Genomic DNA, 16,349 nt, shown 5'->3' with positions numbered 1-16,349 from the left:
TGGGCATATCCTTGGAGTCGGCATAGCACATCGGACATAGCATCCGACCTCCGATACAGCAGAGAGGCGCGTGCTCACCACGTGTTAGGACAGTACTGTTCACATAGTCAAGAAGAGGAACCAGCCTAGATATGCACCAACAGATGTGTAAGGAGAGTGTGACACACACACACACGAGACAGAGAATTTCATCTAGAACAGAGTCATAAGGCATGCAATTATGTCATTTTCAAGAAACCACATAGAATGGGAGACCATCATGTTAAGTGACAACCATCATGTCTCAGAATGACAGCCATCATGCTTTCCTCTCAGTGTGAACTCGAGGTTTGTATACATGTATATGTGAACACACTACACACATGCGTACACACACACCATAAACACACAGATCACACACCCATACATACTACATGCACACACACCACAGACACACACACCACAGACATAACACACCCCACATGACCATACCCCATACATAAACACAAACTCCATGTGAACATCTCCCCCACCCCCCACCCCCCACGCACACACAATGGAAGGCCAGAGAAGCTGTTTCTGATGTCAGTAAGGGATGGAAGCTGTAGTGATGTCAAGAGTAGATGCACTCACCAGCAAGGGGCAAAGGCAAGCAGGCAAAGAGAGAAAGCCCCTTCCCTACCCACCACCTCTATCTGGGCTGCTAACCAGAAGATGCCACCAATGTGGTGAGGAGTCTCTCCTCAGCTAGTCCTTCCAAGAGACACCCCCACAGGTCTCCCAGAGCCTTGTCTTTTGGTTAGTTCCACATCCAATCAAGTTGACAATAAGTATTAGCCATCACAGAAGACCTGGGGGAAGGAAGGAGGGAGGAGGGAACAAGGGAATGGGGCATATGAAAACAATAGTGATATACATGCACGAGGTCACAGGTTCTGTACACTAAGGAAGTAGTTTGTACCCAGGTGATAATCCATGCATTAAAAGAACTCAGAGATTGTGGTTTGTTTGTGCTGTGTGTGTGTGTGTGTGTGTGTGTGTGTGCATGTGTGCAGGTGCAATAGAGGCCAAAAGAGGACATCCAAGACCCTGTTACAGGTTACAGGTTGTGGGTGCCAGTTTAGAAGAGCAGCAAGTGCTCTTAAACCTATCTATCCTTATCTATCTATCTATCTATCTATCTATCTATCTATCTATCTATCTATCCTTATCTATCTATCTATTATCTATCTATCTATCTATCTATTATCTATCTATCTATCTATCTATTATCTATCTATCTATCTATCTATCTATTAATCTATCTTTGGTTTTTTAAGGCAGGGTTTTTCTATGTAGCCCTGGCTGTCCTGGAACTCATAGAGATCCTTTTGCCTCTGCCTCCCAAGTGCTGTGATTAAAGGAGTGTGCCAATATTACCTAGCTTAAATTTATTTTTTAAAGTATGTGTGTATGTATGTATGTATGTATGTATGTATGTATGTATGTTTGTGCATGTGTGTGTATGTGCATGTATATGTGGAATCTCTGGAAGCCAGAAGAAGGTGTTGGATCCTCTGGAGCTGGAGTTACAAGCTGGTCTTATTTGGGAGCAGTTTGCTCACCCTGAGCTGGTGGTCCTGGGTGCTATAAGAAAGCAGGCTGAGCAGGCCGTGAGGAGCAAGGCAGTAAGCAGCATCTTCTGTGGCTTCTGCATCAGCTCCTGCCTCCAGGTTCCCACCCTGACTTTCTTGGATGATGAACTACAGACTGGAAAATGAAATAAACCCTTTTCTGCCTAAGCTGCTTTGGGTCATGATGTTTTATCACAATGACAGAAACCCAAATACAGCACCAAATCAAGAAACTGGCCCAAGAGATCTATGCGGTAGGAAACCTGGAGGTAGGACTGGCACTTGAGAGGCTGTGCCAATCTCAAGCAGCATCGGGCATTTGACCCCAGGGTTAGAAAACAGGACAGCAGAGAGTCAGAACAGCAGGGTTTTATCATATCATTCATATCATATCATTCTTTATCATATCATAAAATAAGGTTGGGCTTCCAGTTCCTGGAAGATGACTTTTTAGTTCTTAGAATTCTCTGCTTGATAGGAGGGTTTCTGTTTTCCTGGGGCTTTGGGGTATGGCAGATAGCCTAAGCTAACAAGGTGATTTATGGAGGGGATGTGGTTAGTATTGGCTTGTTCACTGTTGGGGCTGGATAGTTGAAGGTCACCCACCCAGGCCATGAGCCAGGTCCATGTGACTGACATACCAAGCCTTCCTGTTGGCAAAACTCGGAGAACACTATGACAAACACTGCTGGGTGAATGGAAGGCTGTTTTCGTGACTCCACCAAACCCCCAAAACCCTAGAAGCTTGCAAATGACACAATCTCTGGCTTTTGTGGCTTTGAGAGGGTGAAAGGTTGACACAGGGGTTTCCTACACAGCCTTGGCTGGCTTTGAACTCTTCCTGATGCTTCAGTCTCTGGAGCACTGAGTTTACACGTGCATGCACCACCATGCTAGGTCCCTCACATGCCTTACCAGTTGCTGACTTTACTTTATTCTTTTCCTGAAAAAACCCCGTAACTATGAGCATGAAACTTCCTGTTAGTAAACCACTCTACCTGAGATCATCTTGGGGGAAACAAAATGCTGATGCAAAAATAGCTCTGAAACAGTCACCATGGCGGGTTCATTCTCCAAGTGAATGAATCCTTCCATCTCTTTTGTCTCGCTACATACAGCATCCCAGTCTGGGCAATGCTGATGTCTGAAGATACATGGCTATTTCAGATACAGTGGTTATTTGAATCATTTTCTCCTGTGAAGGAAAGAACAAATTTAGCAGCATTGGTAATTTGGTAGGATTTTTATCTATTTTTTTAATTTGATAAATCTGTCCTTGGACTCCTTTACAAATCTCTGCACATAAACTTTTCTTAAATTATTTAGCTTCTGAGTAGTATATCACACACACACACACACACACACACACACACACGCTTCAGAATATGGTAGACCCCGGTGTCCAGCCTTTTGACACACTGGGACATCATGCTGTTGTCTATTAAGTCTGTGACTGAGGACTATTTGTTTAAGTTACAATAGCCTACCCACACACTAAAGCCACAGCCTTCTACTTGGGAGCTTGTTACAGTTTAGAATGGTAACAGTCCCTAAAACTCGTGCGATGAAGGTGTGGTTCACGGTGTGTGATTATGAACCGTCTCCCATAGGCTCATGTGTTTAAACACTTAGTCCTTGGTTGGCAGCGCTCTCTGAGATGCTGTAGACTCAAGGGTTCCGTCTTACTGGAGAAAGTACATGACTAGGGACAGGCTATGAGGCCTTACAACCAGGCCCACCTGCTCCTACTGGCTCTTCTTCCTCTGCCTCCCGATGTGGATTCTGAGGATCTGTTCCTGGTGCCACACCTTCCTGCCATCATGGACTTCATTTCTCTGGGTCTGTGGGCTACGATAAACTCTTTCTCTCAAAGGCTTTTCCTCAGGGGACTTTATCGCAGCAACAGGACACCGAGCAGTCCCCAGTGCAGGGGTACTCAAGACGGGGATCACGTGGACTCTGACTCGAAAACCATTGGTGGGCATTGGAGCAGGGGGAAGGCTTTGTTGTAAAAGCCAGCTCTCCCTGCTTCCCAGTGGTCACAGCTGAGCTGCTTGCTCTGTTGCCACAACCCCCAGCCCAGTCTCACCCCAGGGCCACGGTGGCTGGGGCAAGGGAGCATAGGCTGAAACCTCTGAAACTCAGCCAGTGTGAACTTTCTCAGGTATTCTGTTACGGTGCTGGAAAACCATCACCGAGCTCAGTCTATAAAGGACAGAAGAATAAGGCCCCATCTGGGGAAAAAAAGTACTACAAAAGAAGCGCAAGGCCCGCCCTTGCTATGTGTGCTCTCAACTTCATCAGACGGAAGCTGTCTATGCACAGAGTAACGGGACGCATTTGAAAACACAGTGCTTTGAGACCCCAGTGGCAGCAGACGCTCCTTTCCTGGAAGAAGTTCTTTCTGCTCGACTGGATCTCTCTGCTTTACATCTGCAGCTTGGCTCACTCCTGGGAAAACTAAAGGCACAAATGGTCGTCTGAATACATCACGTCTCTGAAAAATATTTTAAGGCCAGTAAAGATACTTTTGCTAAGAAGTCAAAAGAACCATAAGCAATGTATAGGATTCTCAGGAGAAATCTAAATTGTAAGTGAGTTTCCTGTGTACCAACACAGTTTATATTTTAAGTAACGCAAACAGCAATGAGACGTGAAATGCTTTCAAGCCGCCAGGATATTTCTGGACAATTGCCCTGTAAACATCGGTCCTGTATCTCAGGCGAGGAATGCTTCACATTCTGTACTTGCTCAGTAATAGGTTTTTCCAAGAAGCGCCCTACAATTCAGTGTACATTTAACTTTAAGGCAAACCAACAGGAAACAGTACCTCCAAAGTTTTCTAGCGTCTGAGTTCACGTCATCAGAATAAGTGGTCCGGTCAACGGTACGTTATCAATTAGTTATTTACTTATAGTTACTTAGCTATGATCAGAAGGTCTGTCTTATAACTCTCCTCTCTTAAAGTCTAAGATCTCTTAAAAACACATCTTAACGTCTATTTGTGTGTGTGTGTGTGTGTGTGTGCACCTCTCCCTGGTGAGCCAGGTCGCCAGCCCAGATCCCTATCTTTAACTGTTTAACAGCCTTGGCGTGACTAACTGCTTCTAAGTGGGGGGAATTCTAATGAGCGTCCTTCTCTCGCTCACTTCTCTACAGCGGTTCTTCCTGCCTGACCACAGCTCAGAACACAGTCGATGTGACCACAAAGAAATAGAAATCTGTAGCCTGGAACCACAGCCACAGCATGAAAACGTAGAATTAAAAGCCACAGGAACACAACCCACCTACCCCCCCCCCCCAGGAGATACTTAACAAAGCTACGCATCTACTCTTACCTACCCATCCATTATAAAATTCCAATCAGGCCGACTTCCCAGCAAAATGTCACGCCTGTCAGGACTGCTACACGAGTGCCGCTGCAGGCTTTGCATATGACGCTGCTGATTGTTGCTCTCAAGACAAATAGGGTTTGTCAAAGACAAACCTTTATCTGTTTCAGACTGCAGACAGGTATAGCACAAGTCTCATTTTTTTTTTTTTCAGGGATTATAACCACCCCAACAAAGGCCCACAGTAGGGTGGAGTAAGGAGGTCACTTGTTGAATGATTTGGGTTGAATTTATTCAACCTAGATTGAATTATTTGCCTAGATTATAAAAGCAATCTTTTTCTGGTGTAGGTCAACCAGTGTTTGAAAATCACATTATGAGAACCAACAAATCCAAGAATATTGGTTAAAATGGGCTTCCATTGGCCAAACAGACCGAACGGATTCACAATGGTATGTGCATGCTCAATAGACTGTCCCAGCCGTAGAAGGAATCTGGAAGCATTTAGTGGCTTTCAAACGCATTCTCACTGAATGCGTACGGAGAGCCAACTTCCACTTCTCCGAATATTCTGGGCTACATTTATATAGCTCAGGGACATACTGGCCTGCAGCACTGGAAGCAAATTAAAATTAAAACTATACCCCGCTATTTACAAAGTTTATAACAGAATAACATCTACTAACTGAACAAGTCAAATATAGCAATAGACAATTAAAACACACTTGGCCCCTGATTCTCTTCTTCACAGCGGCATCGTTACATCAAAGGAAGCCTCCTTCTGAGGGCCCACTGGCTGTGAAAGCTGCCCCAGCTCTGTCCCAAGAAAACCGTGCTGGGCTCTTCCTTCCCAGTGGGTATCTAATAAAAAAACAGATCTAGAAGCTGACTCGGTTCCTGAAACCACAATACCCTACCCAGTGCTCAGGTAAGACCACTAATGAGTTACCGCTTGTTCATGATCTGTAACCCATTTAGTTGCAAGATCTTAGTTGGCTTTGTGAGTCTGGAATCACGGGACACTACATAAAATAAGTGCTCCAACGAGCCGCACAGGTTTATAGTCGGCAAAGGGCTGCAGAAAGTACAAAGAAGGAAAAGTGGACTTGTTATTTCAGAGCTCGGTTCCTCCAGGAGGGTAGGGTGTATTTCCATAGTACAAGGCTTGCCTGGTATGTGCATGGCTTCGAGTTTACTTCCCAGACAACACAGAACAAAAAGCTGGGGGCTGGAGAGATGGCTCAGTGGTTAAGAGCACTGGCTGTGTTTTCATTTCTCAGCACCCACGTATCAGCTCACACCTGTTTACCTCCATTTTGGAGACTCCGATACCTTCTTTGGGCCCCCATAGGCACTGTACCTACACAGCAGTACACAGACATACATGCAGGCAAAACACTCAGGCACATAAACAGACAAGCAAACAAACAAAAGTAAAAGAAAAAAAAAACCCACTTCCTATGTGAGATGGAGTCAAGGAGACAAAATACATTAGGTTATTTCAGGTACTTTGTTTTTGTGAAGATGAAAACAGAGGAAACCTCATTATCGTGAGTATTAAAATTGACCCGCTTAAGCCGGGCCCTGGCGGCACATGTCTCTAATCCCAGCACTCAGGAGGCAGAGGCAAGTGGATCTCTGTGAATTCAAGGCTAGCCTGGTCTACAAAACGAGTTCCAGGATAGTCAGGGATACACAAAGAAACCCTGTCTCAAAAAACAAAACAAAACAAAACAAAACAAAACAAACAACAACAACAACAAACCTAACCCAAACAACAACAAATGAAGGCCTATTTGGGGCAATTAGCAATTTTGTCACCTTTTGTTTCTGAAAAGCCAAATAGCTTAGTATTGCTTTGTTGGTTTTAGCATGAGTAACTTCAACGGACTTGAATGTTTGGATGTTTGGACCCTGTGCAGGAAGGAGTTCGCTCAAAGCAGTAGCCACCTGTAATCTTCAAAATGCAATTACCAAGCAAATACCTGGTGAGAGGCCACTTTTGGGCCAAGCACAGTGCTGTATGCCACAGGGTTAGCAAAGAGAACCTTGCCCTCAGAGTTCTCAGCCTATAGGAAGACAAAACGGTGAGCTCAAGGCTAGCCTGTGTTCCATGAGATGTTTCAACAAACAAACCACACACAAAAGCATGCTGGGTACAGAGGTAGAGAAAACCCCTAGCAGGGACAGCTAAACCAGATCTGGGAGGCAGTCAGTCCAGGTGAGAATAAGGAAAGCTTCTCACAGAGTAAACAGACCCGAAGACCAAAGGAAAGCTCGACACGCAAACTCCACAGAAGTCTGGGAAGAGAAGACGAGATTTCCACTTCAGTCAACTGTGGTGGCACATGCCTATAGTACCAGCACTATAGAAGTGGAGGACTCCCAGTTTGGGGCCAGGCAGGAGATCCCACACTCCTTCACAGGCTTATGGGCTGTGGTCTCCTTATTCACAGACTCACTGATTCCCATTTGGTATAAGGAACACCGTCACAGGCAATTCGAGCGCCGTCAGTTAGCACTCCAACACCGCAATGATTATTATCTATGCACAGAGAGGTTTGTAAATACCTACTTAACCACACTAGCAGAAAACAGCAGACAAGAAAGCTGTTCTATTTATTTATTCTTGAAGGCAGCTTTGTGGCAATATAATACTCCATGATCACTTCAACAGTCTGGGTCTTAAGGTGAAAGGGCACTGGGCCTGTGATTGGAGATCGGAGGCACTGTACCCACTCCTCTGAAATGGTTCCATCTAATTCTCCTCACAGGACCAAGTACGATAGGACATGGGAACAGGGATGCTCCCTGGAGACAAGCAGGCAGGACCTGAGCAACTCTCTGAGGCACTGCCCAGTCTAACTGATTTCCCCAGTAAGGCGTTTTCAGGCAAGTGCTTGTTATTTATCCTCAGCTCATTTTAACAGACAGATGCAGAGGTGCCCGAGAAGAGCTTCCCTCACAGATGCTCTTTCAGAGAGGTCTGTGTCCAGCTCACATTAACCCACGCGTCACATCCGTGAAATGCTCTCAGTGGTCCAGCTTTAGTTAGCACTGACTAGAACTTCAGGAAGTCACTACGGATTAGTCACTGCACACCAATAATCTGCCAGCCCCATGCAGCTTTGGCTGGGACATACATCCTATCCTACAGAACTAATCAGCCCCACCCTGGTAGGCTGGCTCACAACATTTAAGGAGAGATGGCTCGGTGGGTAAAGAGCTCGGTTGCTCCTCCGGACACCCGCATCAATGGCCTCAGCTCCAGATCTGATACTCTGACTTCCATAGGCACTCACCCCACACATCCACAAATACAGAGTTAAAATAATAAATCGCTTGGAAAAACTAAGCTTGTATTTAATCTTTTGATAGTTTGCTACGGCTTATAAAACTGGCTACAGCGGCACAAACTTTTAATCAGAGGACTCAAGAAGGTGAGGCAGGAGGATCATGAGTTTAAGGTTAGCTCAGGCTTTACATCAAGACACCAACGTAAACAAAATAAAACAAAAACCTTTGTTATAGTTAAAAAAAAACTATACTCTTCAAGTAAAACAGCTATATCAAATCTTTAACATGGTTTTCAGAGCTGGGGCTGGGGCCCAGTGGCAGAACAGTTGCAAATCACGCATGAGGCCTGTGTCCCATCCCTGTCCTGGAACCCCCAAGTGATTCTCAAGTACACCATCCCAGATAGTCTACTGTATTGTGTCTCTCACTTTAACCTTACATCACCCAAAGCTGACTTCCCTCCAGCTCTAACAAAGTAGAAGCGTACCACACGGTCAGTGACCCGCGCCAGTACAGTTAATTCTAGACCCACCCCCTCCAGTATTAGAAGACTCACAGTACCTGCTGCCCCAAACACAGGAATGCTTGCTCTGGCTTCACAGTTGCGAAGTTGAGACTTGCCTTGGCTAGAAAGTCCCGACTACCTTCCCTCTCCCTCCCTTCGTCTCTAATTTCTAATCGAAGAGAACGCAAACAATTCTTTTTCAGTGAAGTGAAAAAAATTAATGAAATCTTCCTGTTTCAGCAAGGAAGTTGCCCAGCAACTCCAGGGCTGCCCAGAGAAGGCCCCTCCAGGAGAGATAGCTTTGGCTCCGCCCACCCAGAGTCAGTGGCTTTGGCAAGCAGGTGACTGGAGGAAGATTTGTTTGTGTTAAGTAGTTACCACGGAGTGACAAAACCATGGTTCACAGACTCCTAGTAACTAAATGTCACTCTAACAACCAAAAAAGACTCCAGAGTAACTTGTGTGTGACCATGTTGTTTCTGCACCAAGGGCCTCCACCTTAGTCCTTCTCCCTTTAGGACCTAGGATCCAAAACAAGCAAGAGCCACTTCCACAGAGAAGAGAAGCAGCAAATGAGAACACTCTACTCAGTTACTACGTAGTTATCCACAGAGTTGACTTTAGCCCCTGTAAACTTGCGTTTACCCTTTTTCCGCCTTGCTCATAGACAAAAGCATTTAACAGTGCTTCTCAACCTGTGGGCCGCGACCCCCTTTGGCACCCCTTTCATGGGGTTTGCATAACAGATATCCTGCATATCCGTATTTATATTATGATTCATAAAAATAGCAAAATTGCAGTTATGAAGTAGCAATGAAATAGTTTTATTGTTGGGGACCCCCACAACGTGAGGAACTGTATTAAAGGGTCAGAGGATTAGGAAGGCTGAGAAGCACTGGTTTGGAGTTCTCCCTAACTGCTGACCCTCTGCTGGGTACTGGACTCCTTACAGAAACCTAGTGAGGCAACATGAGTAGAACCCTCATGTTACAGGAAAACCCAAGGCTCTATGAAAGTCTTGGCCTGTGCAGACAACACTGATTCAAGTCTAGTCATATTACTCTGAAATCTTAAGTGGTTTTTTTAAAAAAAATATCGTATACTTTCATGAGACAACTCTCAATTCTTATTTGAACATTAAAATATACATAAGTGGTAAATTTTTTGTATGGTGATTTGTTTTCCCAATATATTTTTCTTCTGTTTTTATCCTGTGCTGGGAGTTGGGCCCAGGTCACTGAGTTAAAACCCAGCCAGCCCTGCATTTCACACAAAAATGATTTCACTAGTATATGAGTGTGTTCAGATTCTTTCCCATGGGCTCGGGAAACAAAGGCACAAACATGACAGGCTGAGTTAGGGCCCTGGTTGGATTTTCCCCCCTTCTTTCTAAACTTACATGACAGAGTTCGTACTCCTGTGGAGGAACGTGAAACTGGAGAGATTATGGGATGGGGTTTGGACAGAATTCACTGTGGACATTTCCAAGGCCAGGAGGCTGACACTTACAGTAGAGCCACTGCTTAAACCAGAGCGGGAGTTGGGGGGTGGAGGTGGGGGACTCCTGTTCTGCTATGGATGGTTCTAAATACAATCCCTTGTAGCAAACCACCCATGGGATGGGGCTTCTAACCTGGCGCTTCTCACCATGAAGATGAGTCACACTCTTCCTCTTTTCCAGAAGGTCCACAGCTACCCTCTTTCTGCTACGCACACCTTTTGATATTTCCTAGAAAACTAGATTGTCCTTAAAAATTGCTCTTCTTAGACAGGGCATGGTGACAGACACCTTTAATCCCACCTCTCAGCAAGTGGATCTCTGTGTCTTCCAGGCTAGCCAGGGCTACCCATTGAGACCCTGACTCAAATGGATATGCACGAAAATAAAGTCCTTTCTCCAGATAAGCATGGCTGGACACACCTGTGACTACACACACCTGTGATTACAGCGTGTGGGAACTGTGGACACGATCAGTTCACTTCAAGACCAATGGTTGCATAGTAAGTTCGGGGCCAGCCTGATCTACTCTCTCAGAAAAGAAAAACAATTGCTTTTTTTGGTTTTGATTTGTTTTTGAAGCTGCTCTTTGGGCTCCTGCTCTTCAGTGTTTACAGACTTAGCCTGCATACCTCACCCACTGTGAATTCAAGGAAACACACAACTCCAATTGAGCCTTGGAACCGGCCCATTTCTTGCACCTCTACCCTAATTTCAAGCTTTTCCCTTTATTACAGCTTTTTGTCTAGTTTCTATTTCAATCGATGGTATCAATTTTCTAGCTGTCCCAGAAGATAAAAAGGTAAATGTTCCAAAGAGATGTACTAATTTTCACAGGCTTTTAGGAAAGGCAAAAAGTATAAATTTATTATGTAACATGTGTATACAACAAAGAAATCCATTGTGACATCACTGATTTTAAAGTATTGAAGGAGACACCACATTTTCCTAACTCATCTTCTCCTGTGATAAAGTCAGTTAAATGCCTACCGTCTTCTTACAGAATTGCATTGCCTTCTTGGGTCCTGGACATGTACACTGTCATATATGGATGTAAATCCCATATAACATGAATGGAAAAACCAGGAAGTTATAAAAGAGTAAGAGAAAACCAACTGCCGGAGTTAAAAGGTAAGCAGGTTGTAAAGGAGACCGGGCGGGCAGAGGAAGAAAGATGGATTAGGAGTGTCTTCAAAAGTTAGTTATGCATCTCATTTTGTGGCTGTCATATCAAAGCTTAGTTAAGGTCATTCTCACAAAACTGCACAATTACTGTGTTTTCCCTTTCCAAACAGAACAAACAAGACCACTGCTGAGATGTCAAACAAGGCAAGGTGGCAGTTCTGGGATTCTGGTCATTCCGTGTGAACTACAGGGGACAGCCTGCATACATCAGACTGAGGAATGGTACCCACATGTGAGATTAACGTGATTCTAGTGAGTATCCACTCAGTACAGCTTCTTGGATTCACCTTACGGGGCTGCACAGTGAATGCTTCTAAAGAGTGTGATGGGGCCAGGGCCTCGGGTTAACAACAGTGAATAGCAGTCATCTATGTTCTGGGAACCCTGGCAGGCTACTAGGTCATTAACCATTATTCTGAAAATGTACAGCTTCACATTTTATAGCAGCCAGAAACATAATTCAAGGGTTCCCAAAAGCACATGAAATAAAAACCACGGAGACGGCGTGAGGTCTCACTGGCGAGGTTCATTTACGCGACAGACAGTTTGCTGGTCACTGCTCCCACTTGATGTCGTCCCGCCTCAGCTTCGTCTGCAGGCTATGAACCTGCACTGGTTGAAAGCTGCTGTCTCTCTGAAAAGCGCTGGTCTCACTCACACATTTCTGGGGGCTAGTTTTCAACTTCTTTGATCGTTTAGGGTTGCCATGGATACCTGAAGATTCATTTATCCTTGAGTTCTCAACTTTTTCCTGCAGTTTACGGACCTGTAGAGAAAAGAAATCTAATATTTTAGGTAAAAATTAATGTGAGGATACCCTAAAATAGAGAACTCGATTGGTGGCTTTAAAGATTACAATTCAAGGGTTCAATCTGGCAAGTCACTCTCTGACACTGCTAGTCAGGCGGCCTGGCCTTCCCCAAGCCTAGTCCTCCAGTTAAAGAGGGACACACGCACACAGCGCATACACAGCGCATACACAGCGTATACACAGCGCACACACACGCTGGGATAACTCTGAAGATAAGCATGTGCACATGTCAGATGTCATAGAGGGAGGATGGGTGTGAGGCAGAGGCTGAACAAAGTTACTGGTGGAGAGGAGACTAGAGCACCAGGAAAAGGAGAATTGTTTTTGGTGATATTAATGGCAAAGGAAAGAACTGGTGCTAGGCACAAGCATTTAATTAAAAGGAGGCACCTTTTAATTAAAGATTAAACAGTTTATCACAATAAAAGGCTCAAACATTTATTTTGCTAAAAGTTTGGGGAGGTACTGATTTTTGTTGTTTGTTTGTTTCTGTTTTTTTTGAAACAGGGTTTCTCTGTGTAGCCCTGGCTGTCCTGGAACTTGCTCCGTAGACGTGCCTGGCCTTGAATTCATAGATATCTGCCTGCCTCTGCCTCCTGAGTGCCCAGATTAAAGTGCCCAGATTAAACACCACTATCACCCAGCTTCTGTGACAGATATTAAGTAACAGAAATTCATAACTTTCAAATTATAAAATATATGTATTGGCTAACCCTAAAATTGTGATTATTCTTCTATTCCAAGTTTCTTCTATGCAGTTCCAAGGGTAAAACTTGTTCTATCTCTATTAGAACACAGTCATTTTTTTTTATTTGCTATAGTTTTAAAAGCCAGTAAAATGAAAATATATTTTTCTATTTTGACCACAGCATAATAAATACAGTAATATCCAGAGTTTTTACAAATTACTGTCTTACAGAAGTGTGTGTGTGTGGAAGGGTTGATACACGTGTAGCTTACTGGAATGCTGAATTCCCTAGGCAGAGAGCTATACAAAGTACGTGACATGATGTAAGGTCTCCTAGAAAGACCCTGTTCTGCTTCAGCGATCATGGATGGAGTCATTGTCTTGGAGTGAACTATTATGCTCAGGACTCTTCTGGCAACATACTAAAGGTCATGCTGTTCTTAGTTACTAAAGGACAAGTCTGGAGTCCTCCAACCTGAATCTACTAAGTACAGGTGGTCCAGCACAGGCTCCAAGGGAATACAACACAGCCCAGCTTGTTTCAAGGGGAGGGAGGGAATGGTTTCAGGATTGTGGTACCAGGTTTCTGTGTGGTGCTGCCTCTGTGAGCACAAAGGACGTCATCAGAACCATGGGGATGGGGGTGGGGTGGGAGGCAAGAGCAAAGACTGCTGGAGAGGCAACTGGAAGGGTGCTGAAGCAACAGCCTACTCTACAGTTCCCCACGGCCTGCGTCCACGGAACTCTTCTGTTCTCTCTCATCTTGAGAACCTCTGCAGAAGGGCCATGTCCTTACACGTAGTGGTGGCTCTCTGTAAGACGCTCATGTGACTCCTGTGTATCTTTTAGCATACTTCCAATTGGAAGGCCATACAGATGTGTGACACTGGGTGTGTATGGTGATTGCTTTTGTTTTCTGAAGACAGTAGCTCCCAGCGGAGCAGTGCTGGGCTGCGTGGTAATGTAGAGTCCTTACACTGTCTTGGTGCTTCTTGAGTCTGGAGATCTGGTCTTCTTTGCTCTCCATCTTCTGGACTAACCGATCCAGCTCGTGCTCAAGGTCCTCGGAGACGGACCGGCTCTCAGTCTGTATCATCTGTCTCAGGAGCTCCCTGTGCTCCCTAGAGAGAAAAGCAAGCAGCAAAGCTGGGGTGTCAGTCACTCAGAGAGGACGTCTGTGCATGTCAGGTCCTGTGCTCAATACTTAGGAATATAAATAAGTAATAAAAACAATAAATAAAAACCGCAGAAGAAGTAGTACCTGGCAGGAGACATAGATTATACTTTGCATGATTAAAAACAGAGCAAACAAATAAAAAGAATAAAAAAGAAAAAAAAATACAAAAAGAGAAAGAAAACAAACAAACAAAAAAACCAGAGCAAACACCAAATACTGTTATAGATTATCTCTTTGTCACAACTAATTGTCTTGTTCAACTATGAGTTTTAGTTAAGAGCAAAATATTAATCTTCAAAAACAGTGTCTAGTATTAGGATATGTACGTCAATCATGATATAATAAACATAACCAAGCTTTTATCATTTGAGATTTGATACATGCAGAACTGTTTTAGTATCTAGCTGCTCAAAAACTTAGAAAACAATCTAAACTCTTGGTGTTCTCAGCTAAAGAGAGCGAACAGTTCTATAGCTCGTGGTCAGAGGCAGGACATGGCTCTCTCCAGCTCCAAGTCTGGGGTTGGAAATACTGTCGAGAGAACAGTTATGTGTGCAGCAACCGTTTACACGTTCAGTGAGCCTGCCAGCTAAAGCAGGCTCTGCTACGTTGGTTGAAATGTGGCTCGGCAGGGACTCAATACAATGACTTCTACGCAGATAGTCCTTACTGAGGAATTTGTAACACACACAAAACACTTCCAAATCTGTAAAGCAGACCAGGCCGAATGTAAAATAAGGAGCAATATTCTAACTTGCCTAATGAAATCACCCATGTAACTAAAAGATTTAAAGTAAAAACTGGCTCTTCTTGTAAGCGGGCAAAGGTGACCTGTGAATGTGAAGATGGTTCGCTACTCTCTTGATCCAGAAAACCCCACAAAATCGCGCAAATCAAGAGGTTCAAACCTTTGTGTTCACTTTAAGAACAACTGGGAAACAGCCCAGGCCATCAAGGGTATGCATAGAAGAGCTACCGAGTATCCTAAGAATGTCACTGTAAAGAAGCAGTGTGTGCCATTCCAGTGGTTATAAAGATGGAGTCGGTGGGTGCGCCCAGGCCAAACATTAGAATGGACACAGGGACGAGGGCCAAAAAAAGTGTGCTGAATTTTTGCTGCACATGCTTAAAAATGCAGAGACTTAGGGTTTAGACGTGGTAGATTCTCTAGTCATTGAACACAGCCAGTGAACAAGGCGCCTACGATGCGCCGACCAACATGGCTGCATTAGCCCCCCTGCCACACTGAGACGATCCTCACTGAGAAGAACAGATAGTTCCAAAGCCAGAAGAGGAGGATGCACAGAAGAGAAAGATATCTCAGAAGAAACTGAAGAAACAAAAACTCATGGCACGGGAGTAAATTCAGCATAAAGTAAATGCAGATAAAGTAAACAAAACAAAGCAACCCCCCCAAACTGTATTTTCCTTCTAAAAGCTCATCTCCATTGTAATCTAAAGTTTCCAGACTGGATCCATCCACTTGATTCACAATCTGTCTATCAGTCTAGACCTCTGGACTGATAATCTGAAAAGTAGTCTTAGACACAGGTAAACAGTAGACACTCTAGTAGATATAATGAGAAATAGTAACAATAAGTTTATGGGTCAAAACACAGAAAGTCTAAATAGCCAAACAGATTTATAGGTCGGAGGCACAAAGACTGCTGAAGAGTTCAGAATGTGCCCTGCTCTTGCAGAGAATCAGAGTCCCCCACAAACCCGTCACCCCAGCTGCAGGGAGCCCAGCTGCTCTGCGAGCCTGCGAGCACCTGCACGTGAGCACACATCCACGCACACACAGTTTTATTTGAATAAAGAATGAACACTTACATATTCATTTGGTCCAGCTCATCTTGCATTGTCATCATGAGTTCAGACAGACTGTCACAAACGGAAACAGGCTCTCCCGAGCTATGAGAGTTAGCTCTAGCCTGGGCAGTCACTCTGAAAGGCTTAGAGAGACATCATGCTTCAGTGACTAGAACAGGTTTCTGAAGGTCATAGAGCCCACAGGGATACACCATCTGCAGAAGGGTTTACAAGCATGTATACACAAAACAGTCCGGACTGGCCAACTTCAAGGGAGAAGACAGAGCTGTGACCGAACCAGTGATTGACAGTGGATGTGCTGGTTAGTTTTTTGTCAACTTGACACAAGCTCAGGTTGGGACGAGGGAACCCCAACTGAGAACAAGCCCCACCCACTGGCCTGTCTATAGGCATGTCTGTGGAGCGTTTTCTTGATTGATGATTGATGATTG

General features: G+C 44.5%; 2 protein-coding genes across 21 annotated transcripts in view; both read right to left on the bottom strand.

Annotated features, from left to right (window-relative positions):
* LOC117724113 (uncharacterized) overlaps positions 1–9,043 on the bottom strand; it is a 178,997-nt gene extending 169,954 nt beyond the window's left edge. The window contains 1 exon segment of the mRNA XM_076916959.1: positions 8,783–9,043. The gene's annotated coding sequence lies outside the window, so the exon portion shown is untranslated.
* A 2,003-nt stretch (positions 9,044–11,046) lies between these two features.
* Cep57l1 (centrosomal protein 57 like 1) overlaps positions 11,047–16,349 on the bottom strand; it is a 74,290-nt gene continuing 68,987 nt past the window's right edge. For 16 of the 20 annotated variants that reach the window (XM_076916974.1, XM_076916977.1, XM_076916967.1 and 13 more), the window contains 3 exons: positions 15,919–16,040; positions 13,885–14,029; positions 11,048–12,175 (listed from right to left, as the gene is read on the bottom strand). In XM_076916974.1, the coding sequence (XP_076773089.1) occupies positions 11,963–12,175; positions 13,885–14,029; positions 15,919–16,040 (480 nt within the window). In that variant the 3' untranslated portion in view covers positions 11,048–11,962. Of the gene's footprint in view, positions 12,176–13,884; positions 14,030–15,918; positions 16,041–16,349 lie in introns of all 20 variants that reach the window. The other 4 variants (XM_034524871.2, XM_034524873.2, XM_076916978.1 and 1 more) reach the window with 1 other exon arrangement.

This window comes from Arvicanthis niloticus, chromosome 20, assembly GCF_011762505.2.
Source record: "Arvicanthis niloticus isolate mArvNil1 chromosome 20, mArvNil1.pat.X, whole genome shotgun sequence".
NCBI lineage: Eukaryota > Metazoa > Chordata > Mammalia > Rodentia > Muridae > Arvicanthis > Arvicanthis niloticus.
Note: the sequence above shows the minus strand (reverse complement) of the source record. Positions and strands in the feature narration are given on the sequence as shown.